Genomic DNA, 18,330 nt, shown 5'->3' with positions numbered 1-18,330 from the left:
CTTTGTCTATGTCATGGTCTCATGGGTGAGGAGTTCCAAAGTACTTGTTGGTCTTTATGTTTTTATATGTTTTATGTTCTGCTGCACATTTTGGGCACTTTTGGTTTGATGTGAGAGGAGTGACAGTGGTGACTCCTGTCATGTTTATGCTTGGCCTTATGTTATGCTTGTATTGGTTTCTCAGGCTTCAATGTAAAATGATGTAATGTATGGTTTATGGACTCCTCCGCAGATGTAGATACCTTGCCTTAGTATGAGCATGGTTGGGCATGTAAATTTTTTGGTCTGAATACTCTAAATATAATGTGAGTATTGCAAAAAAATAAAATAAAAAATGGAAGACTCATCCACCATCACACCAAAACATGGATTATTCTTTATCTTCTCTAATGTAAGTTTTTGCAAAAAAGTTTCTTTCGAGCACTGCGAGTGAGTGACGTTTCGGCGCACTGGTAACTCGAATCTCGTCTAACCTCCCGATCAAATATCTCAATCGCATAGTCGCAGCAGGTCGACGATGGAAGGAAAAGGTGACGAGCTTGGATGGTGCTCCGTGTGGGCGCAGCCCTCTTCTGTAGAGGAGCCTCCCGGGCTGCGTCCCGCTATGTTGCACCTTCGAACCCTTTTCCAAGCTCCCGCTTTCGAGCCTCACGTCACTGTGCTTGGGGTCGGCACCCAGAAACTCTCTCTTGAACAGGCCTCCCTCTCCCTCCGTGCCGCTTGTCGAAGCCTTCCGCCGTTTACCTGCCGGCTCACACGCCCTTCCTGTGGCAACACATTTTACCAGTGTGTCTATATGCTGGTTGATCCCTCTCATGAGGTAAGATATTCATGTGTCCTCTTGCACATCTCATTTTTGATAGAGCTCCCATTTAGGGAACATATACGTGGTGCATTGCTTTTCACATATCTCCATGTTTCAGTGTTATGCCGTTATTTTTCATGTTTCCATTCTTCAATACTTTTGTACATCCCATCAAGGAATGGTTTTGGAGTACGAGCTCTATGCTCTCTTTTGATCATTATGATACAACAAGCAATTGCCTTAGGTCATTCAAGCTGTCCATGCCTCCGGTACCATGTGGAATGGTGTGATCCACTTTCTCTCTTCACCTTTCCCTCAAGGTACTTGTGGCACTTTATCAATCATCAGGGGTATACTTAGGCCCTAAGAGTAGTCTCCTTAGTCCGATAACGACAATCATGATTGAAACCCATTATTCACATTCCACGATATGAAATCAAACTTGTTAGCAAATATTTACGGGTATCACTTTCCCAAGTAAATCTGTGAACCTTTTTAGAATCTGTTTGGCCCTTTAAAAGGGTCACATGTGAAATACTTACGTGCATCAAGGAAAATCTATCAACCTATTTGGTATTTAAAAGGGCTCACATGTTTTACTAATTTAAAAATCTCTCGCTGCAGTTGAAATTTTTTCCCACGTCATCTTAGGCATGATGTATAAGGGGCATTCGTGAATCTTGCTAGAATATGGCAATAGCGCTCTTCGTATAGAAGATCTCCAAACATGTGTTGATTAAATATGTAATAAGTCTCTAATCTCCATTTAAGTGATGAATGCCACCTAGGTCTATCCACCATAGCGAATAAGTGGTATCAAAGGTTGAAGAGGCTCTTGCTTCTCAGTTATTAAGCATAATAAGTTAATTACTCTTCTAATCAATTCCTGAGTCGCCATTGCTTGGGCAAGTTCTAAGGAAGACCTATGAGGCACACCCTTCTTTGGATGATTAGGGATTGAAGCATCCCTCCCTATAAATAAGTAATATTTGATTAATTCTTTATGTCAATACAAATTATTCCATTGAGTTGGATTTTTCCAGTCTCTATTAGCTTATTGTTTGAGATTATGTAAGATAATCAATAGGATTACATTCAGAATCCTTTAGCACTCCCATTTGCTTGTTTTTTTACACAATTTTCTATATCTCGCATCAATAATTTATCTCCCCTCCAAAACAATTGATTTTCATTGTTTCTATGAGCTCAAAGCCTTTTGCACAAGCTATCTAACAAACCGTGAAGCCCTTAATATGGATCCAATTAGCTCACTTGACTAAAAGAGAATCATATCTCTATATTTAGGTGTGTGAAGGGGGGAATCTTTGCGAAGCCGAGCTTAAAGCTTTACCTCTTGCTCTTCCCCACAAGAAACCCACGATAGCCTAGTGGTATAGCCCACTAAATTTGGAGTGTTGAACCCAGAGGTCGTGGGCTCAAGTCATCGAATTTGTGGCGAAGCAAGCTGGCAGACGTGAGGCATGGCGGTCAATCCTCTTGCAATATATAGGCAGGTCTACTTGGGGCAGTACATACAGGGGCGCCTTTTGGGGTGCATCCAGACGCCATCATAATCCTTCAATTGAGCTTATTGCCCTTTTGGGTTTGGAAGGGCAACATTGTGTGACATACTTAATACACATTTTTTTGCATTTTACGCCGATAAGAGAACGACAGACTTTAGAATTCTACTTGCCGAATTGATATGAAGAAGTGATTATCATCAGATGTGAATTGCTCCTCGAGACGTCTACAAGACAGCTTTTAGGACGACTTTTATGGATTTTTAGAGAATACCAATCATTTGTGGCTTTTCCGATACTGAGGAAGCATAAATTGCTTATACATGTGAAAAAGAGCGAGTTTTTCCTGCTTGAGATACATTTCTTGGGACACATCGTCTCATCAGATAGATCAAAATGACACTGTCTTGACTTGAAGAATGTTCATGAAGTTAGAAGCTTCTTGGGCTTGTGTTCTTACTACCGGTGGTTCATTTGAAAGTTTGCAGAGGTGGCTTCCCCTTTGCACATTTTGACTCAGAAAGGAGTCCCTTTCTCATGGGGATCGACAGAGGTGACTACCTTTCAGACACTTAAAAGAAAAAATTGACTACTGGACCAATATTGACTTTGCCGGCAAAAGCCATTCGAAGTGTATTGTGATGCTTGTGGTCGTAGTCTAGGTGCAGTCTTAATTCAAGAAGGCCATGTGATTGCCTATGAAAGCAGATCGTTTTCAAGGCCAGAATTGACAACACAGATTTATGAGAAAGAGCTTTTGGCAGCGATCCATTCTTTTACTCATTGGCGATATTACCTACTTGGACCCGATTTTACGGTCTTAACTGATTATCGGATTTGACGCTACTTCTTGTCAGAGAAGTAGCTTTCGGAAAAGAAGATGCGGTGGGCTAACATCTTGTCACAATTTCTTGTCCATGTTCAGGGACATAAAAACTTGGTGGCAGATGCTTTGTCTCGGAAGCCCCTAGTCTTGGCTATTTTCGCGATTCATCATAGAAGCTTCGAGGATATGGTTGATCAGTACGCCACAGAATCCGGATTTTTGGAATGTATTCACTTGAATACAGAATGGGGAGGTAGTAGCGGGATATTCCATATGAGTTGGCTACTTGATGAAGAAAACGATGTTCACAGCCGTTGAGGGAAAAGGTTCTGATCTGAGTGCCATTGTCCACCTTTTTTGGGTCACTGCGGCATCGACACCACCTTGAAAGGTGTGGAGCGTTACTTCTTTTGGCCGGGACTCAAGAAGGGTGTGGACGACTTTGTTCGCAATTGTTTAGTATGCCAGAAGGTCAAATTTGACAGGCATAAGGCACAGGGATTACTACAGCCTTTACCCATTCCCACCCGCCCCTCGGAAAGTATTGTAATGGATTTCATCTTTGATCTCCCAAAGACACAGAGTGGGCATGATGGCCTTTCGACGGTCATCAACAGATTCAGTAAGCAGGCTCATTGCTCTGCAGTAAAGAAGACTGTTAAGCCCGATCCTTTGGCAAAACTGTTCGAATATATGGCATCTCTGAGTCCATTGTTTCGGACAAAGATCCCCGATCTACTTTGGACGGCAATCTGGGAGAACATTGGCACGTGGTTGCAGTTCTCATCCTCGTTCCACCCGCAGACAGATGGGCAATTTGGAAATAGCCAATTCAATGGTTTTGAATTTGTTGAAGTCTTCTTCTTTGGATCAAAAGACTACACGGGAAAAGTATTTGCCCTTGGTGGAGTTTGCCTACAACGACACACGGAACAGATGCCATTTGAAGTGTTCGAGGGTGCTAAGAAGCTTCTTCAATTTCTAAGCACCTAAAACAAGATTCTTTTGAATAAGATTTTTGAAACAAAGTCTAGAAGGCATGTAAGGCTATCTAGCTGTTTAGAGGAGGAGAGGTCGTCCTCTTTTGACAATGACCATATCAACAAGAAAACCAAGGAGTTCAAGGAAGGGAGTCAGGCCAGGACACCCATCGAGCCCTTGAGTTGAACAACAGTTTGGCGTCGCCTTCTCTAGAGTGTGGTTCTCAGAACATTCCCGGGAGCGAAAGGCGGCATCTTACTTGAAAAGAACGATGAATATGCAAGAGATGTCATCGTGCCTTGTCATCACTTGAAAATGAATGAGAAAGATACATTCTCTGACCACTGCCAGAGAATTTGGGATACTTGTCGAAGATATTTTTGAAAGACCAGATTGAGCGGTTTTGCTATGATTTGCTAAAGAGATTCAAGACTATGCTTTAAACCAGAAGTCGGACTCCATGGGACATGACTAATCAACGAATTGGAATGCATGCTTGCTTATTGACTTATGCGACGGGCAGAATAGTATCAAAAAGGCAAGAGTCTTCCATTGAAGAGAATGAATCAACGGGACAAGGTGATAGCTCATCACAGGATTCTAGCGAATTAGAGGGTTCCGACGAACTAAGGAGACCAGATGCAAGTTCATCAAAGGATTCGAGAGAAAGAGGAAAACTGTAAACCTTGCGGAAACTGACCGTGCGGCAAGAAATTGCTGCGGGAAGGTGAGATCTGCGAGGTTTGGGACTTGATCTGCGATCTCTAAGTGCTGAAAACTGAAAACGCTAATGGTACTTGACTTTCCGTCGCGATGAAGGTGCAAAACGCCGGGGCTGATCTGCAACCAAAAACGCTAGGGGCTGAAATTGGTCTTTTTGTCGCCATGGTTCTGCAAATGCAAAAACGCTAGGCTGATCTGCTGTGGTCTTGTCGCCAAGGATCTGCAAGAGCAAAACGCTGGCTGATTTGCGGTGGTCTTGTCCAAAAACGCCAGCCAAGCTGTTGTGAAGCAAAAACGCTAGAAGTCCTTGGGTTCTGCTGAGAAGTTTCCTGTTGAGCAAGGTGCTCTTGCTGCCTCTTCTGCCAAATAGTGCCAACTTTGGGTTGCTTAATATTTTCTTAGCAAAATTGCCCTACCTACTTTTGTTGGGAAGTCACTTAAATTAATAAGTGAAAAATGTCAAAAATAGGAAAAATAGGCTAAATGCACTGGAAAAATCCCCTAACTGATTCTAATGGATTCTGATGGGAATACTGATGATCATGCTGTGTGCAACCAGACGATATGCATCTATGCTAAGTGACTGGGCATGCACGGTCTACGAATAGACTCACAAAAGTGCCAGATCACTTCTAATCTAGACTGACTGGACTTGATGGAAACCCTATTATGGTGTAGCTTGTCCACGGAGACATAGGGTTGGTGTAACAAACTTGGACACTCCAAGTCAAGAATCAACCGCGACAGCACCAAATAACCACTTCAAAACAATTCACAGATCACAATAGATTTGCACTGGCCCGGCGGAGTTCCGTGCCTAGAGATATTGGCCCCAAAGACTGGCGCCCCTTTCGGTATTTCTTTTTGTATTAATCAATCGTCAAAGTACAAGAGAGCGGTTAGGGTTTCACTCTCAGACTCTGCGTCCAGATGCCCTGAGAAGTGAGGCCCTCACCACTAATTTAAAGGTTACAAGGGATGCCCAAAAGCAGAGCCCCAAAAGCTTTTAAAATCAAAAGCATCAGTTCTCTCTCTCTCTTAGAGAGTCTTTTCTCTTTTTTTTTTATAAAAAAAAGCAAAAGCAAAATTCGCGTCGCTCATCATTTTCCAAAAAAAAAAAAAAAAAAAAAAAAAATTTTTTAATGATCCGCCTCCGCGATTTCCGGAATTTAGGGTTTTTGGCAAAAATTAGGGTTTGCAGGAATTTTAGGGTTTTTGGCAGAAATTAGGGTTTCTGCTGTCCGCCACGTCATCACTTTGTGACATACCCCCCTCTTGAAAGCATTGTAATCGACCGCGATTACGCTTGCAAAACCGACAAAAGCCATAAACCGTCTTAGCAGACACTGACTGTTAGTACCTACGTACTAGGAACACACATCTAGCACATGTACAAAATCGACAGTCACATCACACGACATCACAGGACATCACCAGACATCACAGGACATCACATGACATTCAACATTCATTCGGATCTTAGACCATGATTTATCGGCAATGTAGCTAGCAATCACATCTAGGTCCAATCGGGACCTCATCGATGTCCGATTGACTAACCCCTATTGCAACCATGTCTATTCGAGATCAATCAGACCAAAATGCTGCAGTCATTTCGGCATCAGTTCCTGCACTCACAAGAAGTCAAGAACAAATCAGTATCATTATCAGGAATTCCATTTCATAAAGTCATCCAGCAGAATACTGTCAGCTCTCAGTATCCCTGAAGCTCAAAGAGACATCAGTGACTTTAGTATCAAAATCGAGGCATCTGTTGACAAAGGAGTGGAGCGACTCCCCTCTTGTGCATCCCACTGCACCAGATCTTCGGCCAAGCTGAGTTTCTGGGTTCCGTTTGGAGTAGACTATGCTAAACCAAAACATCGAGGTAAAGTTTCACAATCCGAGGAGTATCTGCTAGGTCCTCCTCCTCCATCCACTTCGCATCAAATGCAGGAAAGTTCTTGAACTTAACCAAGAACCGCCTTCGGACTTTACCTTTCTTCGTATCATTATGTGCCAAAATCTGTTCAGGAACAAGGATCTCCTCGTTTTCTTCCACTTCGGGTTGCTCATCAGGCTCCCCATCATCAGGCACATCACCCTTAACAGGTTTCAAGAGACTCACATGCAATGCACTGTGAATCCTCCAAGTATCTGGCAGTTTCAATCGGAAGGAGACATCATTTATCTTGTCAGTAATCTGGAAAGGTCCGTAGTATCACATACTAAGCTTTGGAAAAAGCCTCTCCTTTCCCTGTTTCTTTCTTAGGCGTGCCTTCTCAAAAGTAAGAGCACCCAATCATCCTCCTTCAGTTTCCAGTCGCGACGATGGCGATCCGCTGCCTTTTTCTGTCGTTCTTGAGACTTCTGTAAAGTCTCGTGAACCTTGGCAAAAGCCGTATCCAAATCTCGCGAATATTCATCCGCTTCAAATTTCTAATCTTTCGTGCTCAGGAAGGATGGAACCTTCGCAGCAGTTTCAACAATCTCTCATGGCGTCTTCCCCGTCGAAGAGTGTATCGTGTTATTGTAGGCAAATTCCACCAAAGGTAAGTTCTTTTCCCATTGAGTCTTCTGATGCGAGATACAAGACTTCAATAAATCTAAAATCACTGAATTGGCAATCTCAAATTGCCCGTCAGTCTGCAAGTGGAACGATGATGAGAACTGCAACTACGTGCCAATGTTCTCCCAAATTGCCTTCCAAAACCAACTCATAAATCTGGGGTCTATGTCGAAGAGAATCGTCTCAGACGTGCCATGTAATCGGAAAATCATCGTGATCATTCTGTATTCTCGGGAGATAAAAAAAAATGAAATCCATTTCAATATTTTGCCAGGGGCGGGTGGGTGGGTATGGGTAAAGGCTGTAACAATCCCTGTGCCTTATGCCTGTCAAACTTGACCTTCTAGCATACCAAGCAACTGCGCACAAACTCTTCCACATCCTTCTTCAGTCTCCGCCAAAAGAAATCTCTCTCTACCCCTTTCATGGTGGTAGCAATGCTGCGGTGACCCGTAAAAGGTGGACAGTGGCAATCAGTCATAACCTTTTCCCTCAACGGCTGTGTAACGCACAACATAGTCTTTTTCATCAAGTAGCCTTCCCGAAGGGAGTATCCAGCTACTGTCTCCCCATCTCGTATCCGTGTGAAAATATCTGCAAAATCTGTATCTGCGGCACACTGATCGACCATATCCTCGAAGCTCCTATGATGTATCGCGGAAATAGCCAGCACCAACGGTTTCCGAGACAAAGCATCTGCCACCACATTCTTCTGTCCCTGCACATGGACAATCTGGAAGTGAAACTGTGACAAGATGTTCGCCCACCGCATCTGCTTTTCCGAAAGCTGCTTCTGTGACAAGAAGTAGCGCAAACTCTGATGGTCTGTAAAGACAATAAAATCCGCTCCGAGTAGGTAATGCCGCCACTGAGTAAGAGCATGGATAACCGCCAAAAGCTCTTTCTCATAAATCTGTGCTGTCATCTCCGGCCTAGAGAACAAACGGCTCTCGTAAGCTATGACATGGCCTTCTTGCATCAAGACCGCACCCAGACTACGACCACAAGCATCACAATATACTTCGAATGACTTCTGCAAGTCCGACAAAGTCAAAATAGGTCCCGTAGTCAATTTCTCTTTCAATGTCTGAAAGGCAGTCACCTCTGTGGGTCCCCACGAAAAAGGTACTCCTTTCTGTGTCAAGATATGCAAAGGGGAAGCAACCTCTGCAAACTTTCGTATGAACCGCCTGTAGTATGAACATAGTCCCAAGAAGCTTCTAACTTCATGGACATTCCTCAAATCGGGCCAATCACGGATAGTCTCTATCTTGGCCGGGTCCATTTGCACTCCTGTTGTGTTGCTGACACAATGTGTCCCAAAAAGTGTATCCATGGTAGGAAAAAATTCACTTTTCTTTGCATTAATCACTAGCGTGTGATCTCGTAATGCCTAAAAGACTTGAAGCAGATGATCTCTGTGTTCTGCCTCATTCTTCTAGAAAACAATGATGTCGTCAAAGAAAGTGCCAACAAATAGCCTGTACTCTCGAAAAATCCTGTCCATCATCCGGTTAAATGTCGTAGGAGCATTGGTTAAGCCAAAAGGCATCACCAAAAACTCAAATAACCCAAAAGTCGTCCGAAAAGCTGTCTTGTAGACATCTCCTGGCGCTATCCTGATCTGATGATATCCACTCTTCAAGTCAATCCTGCTAAAGCACGAGGATCCCTGTAACCTGTCGAGTATATCATCGATCCTAGGAATCGGAAATCTGTTCTTGATGGTGATTTCGTTGAGAGTGCTATAATCGATGCACATTCTCCAAGATCCGTCTTTCTTCAAAACCAACAACACTGGAGAGCAATACGGTGAAGTACTAGGCTGGACAAGACTCTTTTCCAAGAGGTCTTTCACTGAGTTCATAATCTTTTCATTCTGTACTCGGCTCACACGATAAGGTGGCCGATTCGGTGGTGTGCTTCCAGATATCAGATCAATGGTATGGTCTTCAGGCCCTCTCAAAAGCAATCGGCATGAGCGTGGAGAAAAAAAATCTTGGCGTTCTTTTCTTCAGGTCAAAACATATTCAACTTTTATCCATGGTTCAGTTCTCCCAAAAGAATGAGTAAGAAAACTGAAGTTCATCAAGTACAATCTCTAAGCCCTTCATTTATCAAAGTCGCTTTCTCGGCCCGGTAGTCAACCACGGCGTAGTTCTTGTGGTACCAAGGGATCCCGAGTAGAACGTCACTCACGTGCCCTGAACACCCCTGTCATTGCAAACGAAGTTTGCCAATGCTCGGTGTAATGGCAACATCCCATCCGGGTGCCAGTCGAACTACCTCCGCCAGTGGCGTCAGTCTGTCGGGCGCAGTTCCAAATCGAGCCGCCAATTCCAAGTGAAAAGAAGTTGGCCTTGGCTCCTTCAAAAGAGCTTCTTGATCCTTCACTTTGCCCCAAAAAAAAACGGCAAAGTTTGTACTTTCATTCATTTGATTCGGTGCAAGTCCCACGCCATGTGGTACCAGTTCTGCTTTTCTATCTGCCTTTTCTGCCACATTCCTCAGCTGCTCTCGAACTCTCAGACCTGTCGTCGTCTTTATCATTCTGTTCTTTCTGTGCCTTATCAGGGCACTTTGCGGAAATATGTCCATGTTTCCCGCATCCAAAGCACTTTCCCTCTCTGATGAAGCGAGCTCTCTCCTCAGGAGTAAGCTTGGGTCGTGCATCCTTTTTTTTTTCTCTGGGTTGCTCTTTTTCATTCTACTTTCATTCCCAGAAGTCTGTTCGGCTCGTTGTGTCATGGCCTCATCTGTGGGGTAGGTCAGACTGCCAGAGTGAATGGCAAAGCCCCGATTCGCATGACTCATCAACTCCTGAATAGAAGCTGACTTCTGTTCCAAGCAGTGATCTCGGATCTCTGTAGGTAGACCCAAGGTAAACTGCTCAATCTGTTCTCTGAATGAGATCTTCTTGAATGAAGAGGCGGGTAGAAAAGAGCTCCAGAATCTTTCACAATAAGAATTCACAGTATCGCTCTTGGTCATCCGGAGATGGTTCCAAGCAGCTCGTATATCTCGCTCAAACTCTTGAGTCAACCAAGAAGAAATAAAAAGCCTCTTGAATTTCAGCCATGTAACTGGCACAGTCTTGCTTAATAGAAGCGTGGACCATCAAGTACGAGCATTCCCCTCAGAGTAAGAGGCAGCTCTCCGAATCTTGGAGTGCTCTGAATAGCGTCCTCCCGCGAAAGCGATGTCAAACTGCTGTATAAGAGACAAAGCCTTCGAAGCATCTGAGTATCCTGAAAAGTATCAAACTTGATCGAGTGGCCACCTTCCTTAAACTCTCGGACTTTCTTGCTGTTATCTTCGAGAAAGTCATACTGGTTGGCTTTGTAAAAATTCTTCTTGTTCGCATAAAACTTTCCGTCATCGGAATCTGAGCTGTCTGTAGACGAGTCCTCAGTAGAACTGTCAGTCTCTGGGCGATATGTAGCCTTCTTTGCCTTTTTCTTGCCCGTTCCGAAGCTTTGTGTCTTGCTTCGCTTTTTGCTTTTTTTCTGTCTTCTTCGCTCTAATCCGAGGAGCTAGAAGAACTGTCAGAAGAAGAAGAAGAAGAACTGGGTACTCCTTCAAATCGAACACGCTTCTTCCGTTTCTTTGCTTTGTCGAATGTCGACTGACGACCCAAATATCCCGGGAAGTCAGTACCTTTGTTCTGCTTTTTGCCGTGCTTTTTGCCGTGCTTTTTGCCTTTCTTTTGCACGTCGAAAAGCTGAGCAATCCGTGCATCAACCACGTTCTCCAGTTCCTTCTCCGTATATTTCTTGGAGGTAGAAGGTTTCTTGAGAGCGGGTTTCGGGAGTGGTGTTGTGGTTCTCTGCCACTTCATCTGTACCTCTTCCAAAGAGGTCTGGTTCATATATTTTGCCATCTTCGGGTCCTTGGCAAAATTGAGCATCATCTTTGTTGCATCGCCGATCAACTGGCGACGCTCTATCTCTCGCCGCTCCGCCTAAGTAGGCCAAGGCGGGCCATACTCTTTGTCTGAATCTTCGTTGTGATCCCAGCCCGCATCTCCAGATGCAGAGGGAGTCGACTGATCATTGCTTGAAGCCATAGGTGCCGCGGAAAAAAAAATTCGGGGATCGGATTTCCCGTAGAAGAGAAATCGGCCGTGCTCTGATACCACTGTAACAAACTTGGACACTCCAAGTCAAGAATCAACCACGACAGCACCAAATAACCACTTCAAAACAATTCACAGATCACAATAGATTTGCACTGGCCCGGCGGAGTTCCGTGCCTAGAGATATTGGCCCCAAAGACTGGCGCCCCTTTCGGTATTTCTTTTTGTATTAATCAATCGTCAAAGTACAAGAGAGCGGTTAGGGTTTCACTCTCAGACTCTGCGTCCAGATGCCCTGAGAAGTGAGGCCCTCACCACTAATTTAAAGGTTACAAGGGATGCCCAAAAGCAGAGCCCCAAAAGCTTTTAAAATCAAAAGCATCAGTTCTCTCTCTCTCTTAGAGAGTCTTTTCTCTTTTTTTTTTATAAAAAAAAAGCAAAAGCAAAATTCGCGTCGCTCATCATTTTCCGAAAAAAAAATAAAATAAAATTTTTAATGATCCGCCTCCGCGATTTCCGGAATTTAGGGTTTTTGGCAAAAATTAGGGTTTGCAGGAATTTTAGGGTTTCTGGCAGAAATTAGGGTTTCTGCTGTCCGCCACGTCATCACTTTGTGACAGTTGGATGTGTCACGTGACACTTATGCCATGCGCATGGCCAATATCTTGTGTGAACTCCTCTGATGAGTGCATAGATGTGTCCATAGCAAACCACAAATCACCACCCCCTCTGGAGTGTGCAACGGCCGAAGAAAGGTTGGAATGAATGGATCTCCCAACGATCATATGCCCGTTGATGATCAAGCCGATGTCGAAGATACCGTGTATTGCAGCAGTCATTGAGAGACTGCATGGACCACCCAATGGTGTCGTGGTAGGAGGTAACTTCATTCTCTGTAAAATATGCAAACCATGTGGCTGCTGTCCACCCAAAAACGCAACTGCGAGTTGATGAAAACGCTGCTATCCAGCTATTTTCAGCGTGCTCGTACGCTCTCGGTAGGGTCCGGAGCGGTGCAGAGGGTGTAGGGAGGGTGGGGAATCAATGTAGCAACCCTGGGTGGGCTGAAAACAGAGAAAAAACAGCAGGTGTTTATGGCTGAAAACAGTAAATCTGAAGAGGATTTTGACTGGCAATGTACCGGATGCAAGGCCGTGTGTTGTAGGCAAGATTTGGTGGAGCAAAGTTGAGCTCTGCCCCCTCTGCTACAAAAACGCAGCAGCTGTCCAAAAACACACCAAGGTGTAAAAACGCTACTGTCCAAAAACGCAAGTGGATCTGAGGGTTTCCGGGCGACATAATTGTCCAGAAAGGTAGCGCTAGCAGCCTGTTGCAAAAACGCTAGGTGTAAATGCAAAAACGCAAGTTGAGGAGGTTCTCTCGCGACAGAAAAACGCAGATTTCTATCGCTTGCTTGGTGCATGCAAAAACGTTGGCAGATCTGTTTTCCTTTTACAAAAACGCTGGCTGTTTTTGATCCCTTGGGTAGAAAGCCTGATGCGGAGATGCGCCCTTGGATCATCGAGAGCCTGAAGCTGCCGATACCATGTGTTGGCGACAGATACCATGTGAGTGCGCGTGTGCGGAAGCGTGAGGAGAAGAGAGAGAGAAAGAGAGGCACAAACACAAGGTGTGAGAGGAGGGGGCGGTCAGCCCTGTCACAAGACGGGCACCATGTGCCAATAGAAAAGAACAGACTAAACAACTTTAAGCACTTCAAATAACAACTGAACTGAAATAGAGAGAGGCGACAAGCGTCACGGAGTGGCGGAATTCCACCCCAGAGATTATTGGCCCCAAACCTTGGCGTCCCTTTCGGTATTTCTTTATATTGCATCAACACAGTACAAGCCGGTACTCGAGACTCTGCACCTTCGCCAGGAAGCATGCCAGAGAATGAGCCCTAACCTCATATTCAAAGGCCCTTGGCCTAAAAAGCAATTACAGTGAAAAGCCTTGAAACTTAAAAGCATCTGGTCCAAAACGCAATGCCAAAAGCTGTCGGCGTAAATCACGGAAATCCGTACAGCCTGCCACGTCATGAGCCAACGTAAATCACGGAAATCCGCTTGGTGCCCTTAGGGTTAGGGTTTCTGCAGTTTTAGGGTTAGCGTTTCTAGAATTAGGATTTGTAGGTTTTAGGGTTGGTTTCCAAAATTAGGGTTTGCAGGTTTTAGGATTAGGGTTTCAGCAGTTAGGGTTTCCAATAGAAATTAGGGTTTAGGCCCCTCGGCCACATCTGTAAGTTGGCTCCATTCTTTAGGCTTTGACACGTCAGCAGTTTGTTACAAGCCCCCCATGACTACCATCAACTACAAGACCTGTACAGTGCCAGATGATAATGAAATGTGTACCCCCCGGCCCTATTTATATGAGTGCCCAAGGTGGGAGCCCAACCTTAGTGGGCGGCCGGCGGCCCCAAACTTGGGCCTCCGGACAAGGTACAACCTATGCTAGGGTGGCCAGCCCGGAGGCACTAGCCGTACAAGGAAGTGCTCTAGACTTGTGTGAAGCAGCAGAGTGGTGTAAATCTAACACCCCCTCTTAGCACCGGATGCTGAACAACCGCATGAAGCCAAAGAATTTTTTTCCGCGGCACCTATGGCTTCAGGCAATGATCAGTCGACTCCCTCTGCATCTGGAGATGCGGGTTGGGATCACAACGAAGATTCAGACAGAGTATGGCCCGCCTTGGCCTACTCAGGCGGAGCGGCGAGAGATGGAGCGTCGCCAGTTGATCGACGATGCAACAAAGATGATGCTCAATTTTGCCAAGGACCCGAAGATGGCAAAATATATGAACCAGACCTCTTTGGAAGAGGTACAGATGGAGTGGCAAAGAACCACAACACCACTCCCGAAACCCGCTCTCAATAAACCTTCTGCCTCCAAGAAAATATACGGAGAAGGAACTGGAGAACGTGGTTGATGCACGGATTGCTCAGCTTTTTGACGCGCAAAAGAAAGCCAAAAAGTACGGCAAAAAGCAGAAGAAAAGCACTGACTTTCCAGGGTTATTTGGGTTGTCAGTCGACTTTTGACAAGGCAAAGAAACAGAAGAAGCGTGTTCGATTTGAAGGAGTACCCAGTTCTTCTTCTTCTTCTGACAGTTCTTCTAGCTCTTTAGATTCGAGCGAAGAAGACAGAAAAGGTAAAAAAGAGAAGCAAGAAACAAAGCTTCGGAAAGGCAAGAAAAAGGCAAAGAAGGCTACATCTCGCCCAGAGACTGACAGTTCTATTGAGGACTCGTCTACAGATAGCTCAGATTCCGATGACGGAAAGTTTTATGCGAACAAGAAGAATTTTTACAAAGCCAACCAGTATGACTTTCTCAAAGATAAAAGCAAGAAAGTCCGAGAGTTTAAGGAAGGTGGCCACTCGATCAAGTTTCAGGATACTCAGATGCTTCGAAGGCTTTGTCTTTTATACAGCAGTTTGACATTGCTTTCGCGGGAGGATGCTATTCAGAGCACTCCAAGATTCGGAGAGCTGCCTCTTACTTTAAGGGGAATGCTCGTACTTGGTGGTCCACGCTTCTTTTAAACAAGACTGCGCCAGTTAAATGGTTGAAATTTAAGAAGCTTTTTATTTCTTCTTGGTTGACGCAAGAATATGAACGAGATGTACGAGCTGCTTGGAACCATCTTCGGATGACCAAGAAAGATACAATCAATGCTTGTTGTGAAAGATTCTGGAGCTCTTTCTACCCGCCACTTCATTCAAGAAGATCTTGTTCAGAGAACAGATTGTACGGTTTAGCTTGGGTCTACCTACAGAGATCCGAGATCACTGCTTGGAACAGAAGTCAGCTTCTATTCAGGAGTTGATGAGTCATGCGAAGCGGGGCTTTGCCATTCACTCTGGCAGTCTGACCTACCCCACACATGAGGCCATGACACAACGAGCCGAACAGACTTCTGGGAATGAAAGTAGAAAGAAAAAAGAGCAACCAAGAGAAAAATGATGCACGACCCAAGCTTACTCTTGAGGAGAGAGCTCGCTTCATCAGAGAGGGGAAGTGCTTTGGATGCGGGGAACATGGACATATCTCCGCGAAGTGCCCTAAAAAGGCACAGAAAGAACAGAATGATAAGAACGACGACGGGCCTGAGAGTTCGAGAGTAGCTGAGGAATGTGGCAGAAAAGGCAGATAGAAAAGCAGAACTGGTGCCACATGGCGTGGGACCTGTACCGAATCTAATGAATGAAAGTACAAACTTTGCCGCTTTTGGGGCAAAGTGAAGGATCAAGAAGCTCTTTTGAAGGAGCCAAGGCCAACTTCTTCTCACTTGGAATTGGCAACTCGATTTGGAAATACGCCCGACAGATTGACGCCACAGGCGGTGGTGGTTCGACTGGCACTCGGATGGGATGTTGCCATTACACCGAGCATTGGCAAACTTTGTTTGCAATGACAGAGGTGTTTAGGGCACGTGAGTGACGTTCTACTCAGGATCCCTTGGTACCACAAGAATTACGCCGTGGTTGACTACCGGGCCGAGAAAGCGACTTTGATAAATGAAGGGCTTAGAGATTGTACTTGATAAACTTCAGTTTCTTACTCATTCTTTTGGGAGAGAACTGATCGATGGATAAAGGTTGAATGTGTTTTGACCTGATCAAAAGAACGCCAAGATTTTTCTCCACACTCATGCCGATTGCTTTTCAGAGGGCGTGAAGATCAATGATCAAACCATTGATCTGATATCTGGAAGCACGCCACCGAATCGGCCACCTTACCGTGTGAGCCGAGTACAGAATGAAAAGATTATGAGCCCAGTGAAAGACCTCTTGGAAAAGAGTCTTGTCCAGCCTAGTACTTCACCGTATTGCTCTCCTGTGTTGTTGGTTTTGACAGAAAGACGGATCTTGGAGAATGTGCATCGATTATAGAGCTCTCAACAAATCACCATCAAGAACAGATTTTCGATTCCTAGGATGGATGATATACTTGACAGGTTACAGGGATCATCGTGCTTTAGCAGGATTGACTTGAAGAGTGGATATCATCAGATCAGGATAGCACCAGGAGATGTCTACAAGACAGCTTTTCGGATGACTTTTGGGTTATTTGAGTTTTTGGTGATGCCTTTTGGCTTAACCAATGCTCCTGCGACATTTAACCGGATGATGGACAGGATTTTTCGAGAGTACAGGCTATTTGTTGGCACTTTTTTTGACGACATCATTGTTTTCTCCAAGAATGAGGCAGAACACAGAGATCATCTGCTTCAAGTCTTTCAGGCATTACGAGATCACACGTTAGTGATTAATGCAAAGAAAAGTGATTTTTTCCTACCAGAGATACACTTTTTGGGACACATTGTGTCAGCAGCAGGAGTGCAAATGGACCCGGCCAAGATAGAGACTATCCGTGATTGGCCCGATTTGAGGAATGTCCATGAAGTTAGAAGCTTCTTGGGACTGTGTTCGTACTACAAGCGGTTCATACGAAAGTTTGCAGAGGTTGCTTCCCCTTTGCATACCTTGACACAGAAAGGAGTACCTTTTTCGTAGGGACCCACATAGGTGATTGCCTTTCGGACATTGAAAGAGAAATTGACTACGGGACCTATTTTGACTTTGCCGGACTTGCAGAAGTCATTTGAAGTATATTGTGATGCTGTGGTCGTAGTTTGGGTGCGGTCTTGATGCAAGAAGGCCATGTCATAGCTTACGAGAACCGTTTGTTCTCTAGGCCGGAGATGACAACACAGATCTATGAGAAAGAGCTTTTGGCGGTTATCCATGCTCTTACTCAGTGGCGGCATTACCTACTCGGAGCGGATTTTATTGTCTTTACAGACTATCAGAGTTTGCGCTACTTCTTGTCACAAAAGCAGCTTTCGGAAAAGCAGATACGGTGGGCGAACATCTTGTCACAGTTCCACTTCCAGATTGTCCATGTGCAGGGACAGAAGAATGTGGTGGTAGATGCTTTGTCTCGGAAACCCGCGATACATCATAGGAGCTTCGAGGATATGGTCGATCAGTATGCCACAGGTACAGATTTTGCAGATATTTTCACACGGATACGAAATGGGGAGACAGTAGCTGGATACTCCCTTCGGGAAGGCTACTTGATGAAAAAGACTATGTTGTGCGTTACACAGCCGTTGAGGGATAAGGTTATGACTGAATGCCACTGTCCACCTTTTATGGGTCACCGCGGCATTGCTACCACCATGAAGGGGGTAGAGAGATACTTCTTTGGGCCGAGACTCAAAAAGGATGTGGAAGAGTTTGTGCGCAGTTGCTTCGTATGCCAGAAGGTCAAGTTTGGCAGGCATAAGGCACAGGGATTGTTACAGCCTTTACCCATACCTACCCACCCCTGGGAAAGTATTGCAATGGATTTCATTTTTGATGTCCCGAGAACATAGAAAGATCACGATGATTTTCCGATTACATGGCACGTCTGAGACGATTGTCTCCGACAGAGACCCCAGATTTAGGAGTTTGTTTTGGAAGGCAATTTGGGAGAACATTGGCAGGCAGTTGCAGTTCTCGTCATCGTTCCACTTGCAGCCTGACGGGCAATTTGAGATTGCCAATTCAGTGATTTTAGATTTATTGAAGTCTTGTATCTCGGATCAGAAGACTCAATGGAAAAAGAACCTATCTTTGGTGGAATTTGCCTACAGTAACACGATACACTCTTTGACGGGGAAGATGCCATGTGAGATTGTTGAAAGTGCTGTGAAGGTTCCATCCTTCCTGAGCACGAAAGATTAGATATTGGAAGCGGATGAATATTCGCGAGATTTGGATACGGCTTTTGCCAAGGTTCGCGAGACTTTGCAGGAGTCTCAAGAACGACAGAAAAAG

At 44.9% G+C, this 18,330-nt stretch overlaps 1 protein-coding gene across 3 annotated transcripts in view; it reads left to right on the top strand.

The window, feature by feature from the left end:
- The first annotated feature begins 406 nt into the window (after nucleotides 1-406).
- LOC147427657 (cyclic phosphodiesterase-like) overlaps nucleotides 407-18,330 on the top strand; it is a 40,531-nt gene continuing 22,607 nt past the window's right edge. Inside the window, exon 1 of one of the 3 annotated variants that reach the window (XM_086496435.1) lies at nucleotides 407-820. In XM_086496435.1, the coding sequence (XP_086352561.1) occupies nucleotides 518-820 (303 nt within the window). In that variant the 5' untranslated portion in view covers nucleotides 407-517. The remainder of the gene's footprint in view (nucleotides 821-18,330) is intronic. The other 2 variants (XM_086496433.1, XM_086496434.1) reach the window with 2 other exon arrangements.

Source organism: Adiantum capillus-veneris, chromosome 23 (assembly GCF_014529385.1).
Source record: "Adiantum capillus-veneris isolate H3 chromosome 23, ASM1452938v2, whole genome shotgun sequence".
In the NCBI taxonomy this organism is placed as follows: domain Eukaryota; kingdom Viridiplantae; phylum Streptophyta; class Polypodiopsida; order Polypodiales; family Pteridaceae; genus Adiantum; species Adiantum capillus-veneris.
The sequence above is the reverse complement of the archived record's forward strand: the minus strand, read 5'-3'. Positions and strand labels throughout refer to the sequence as shown.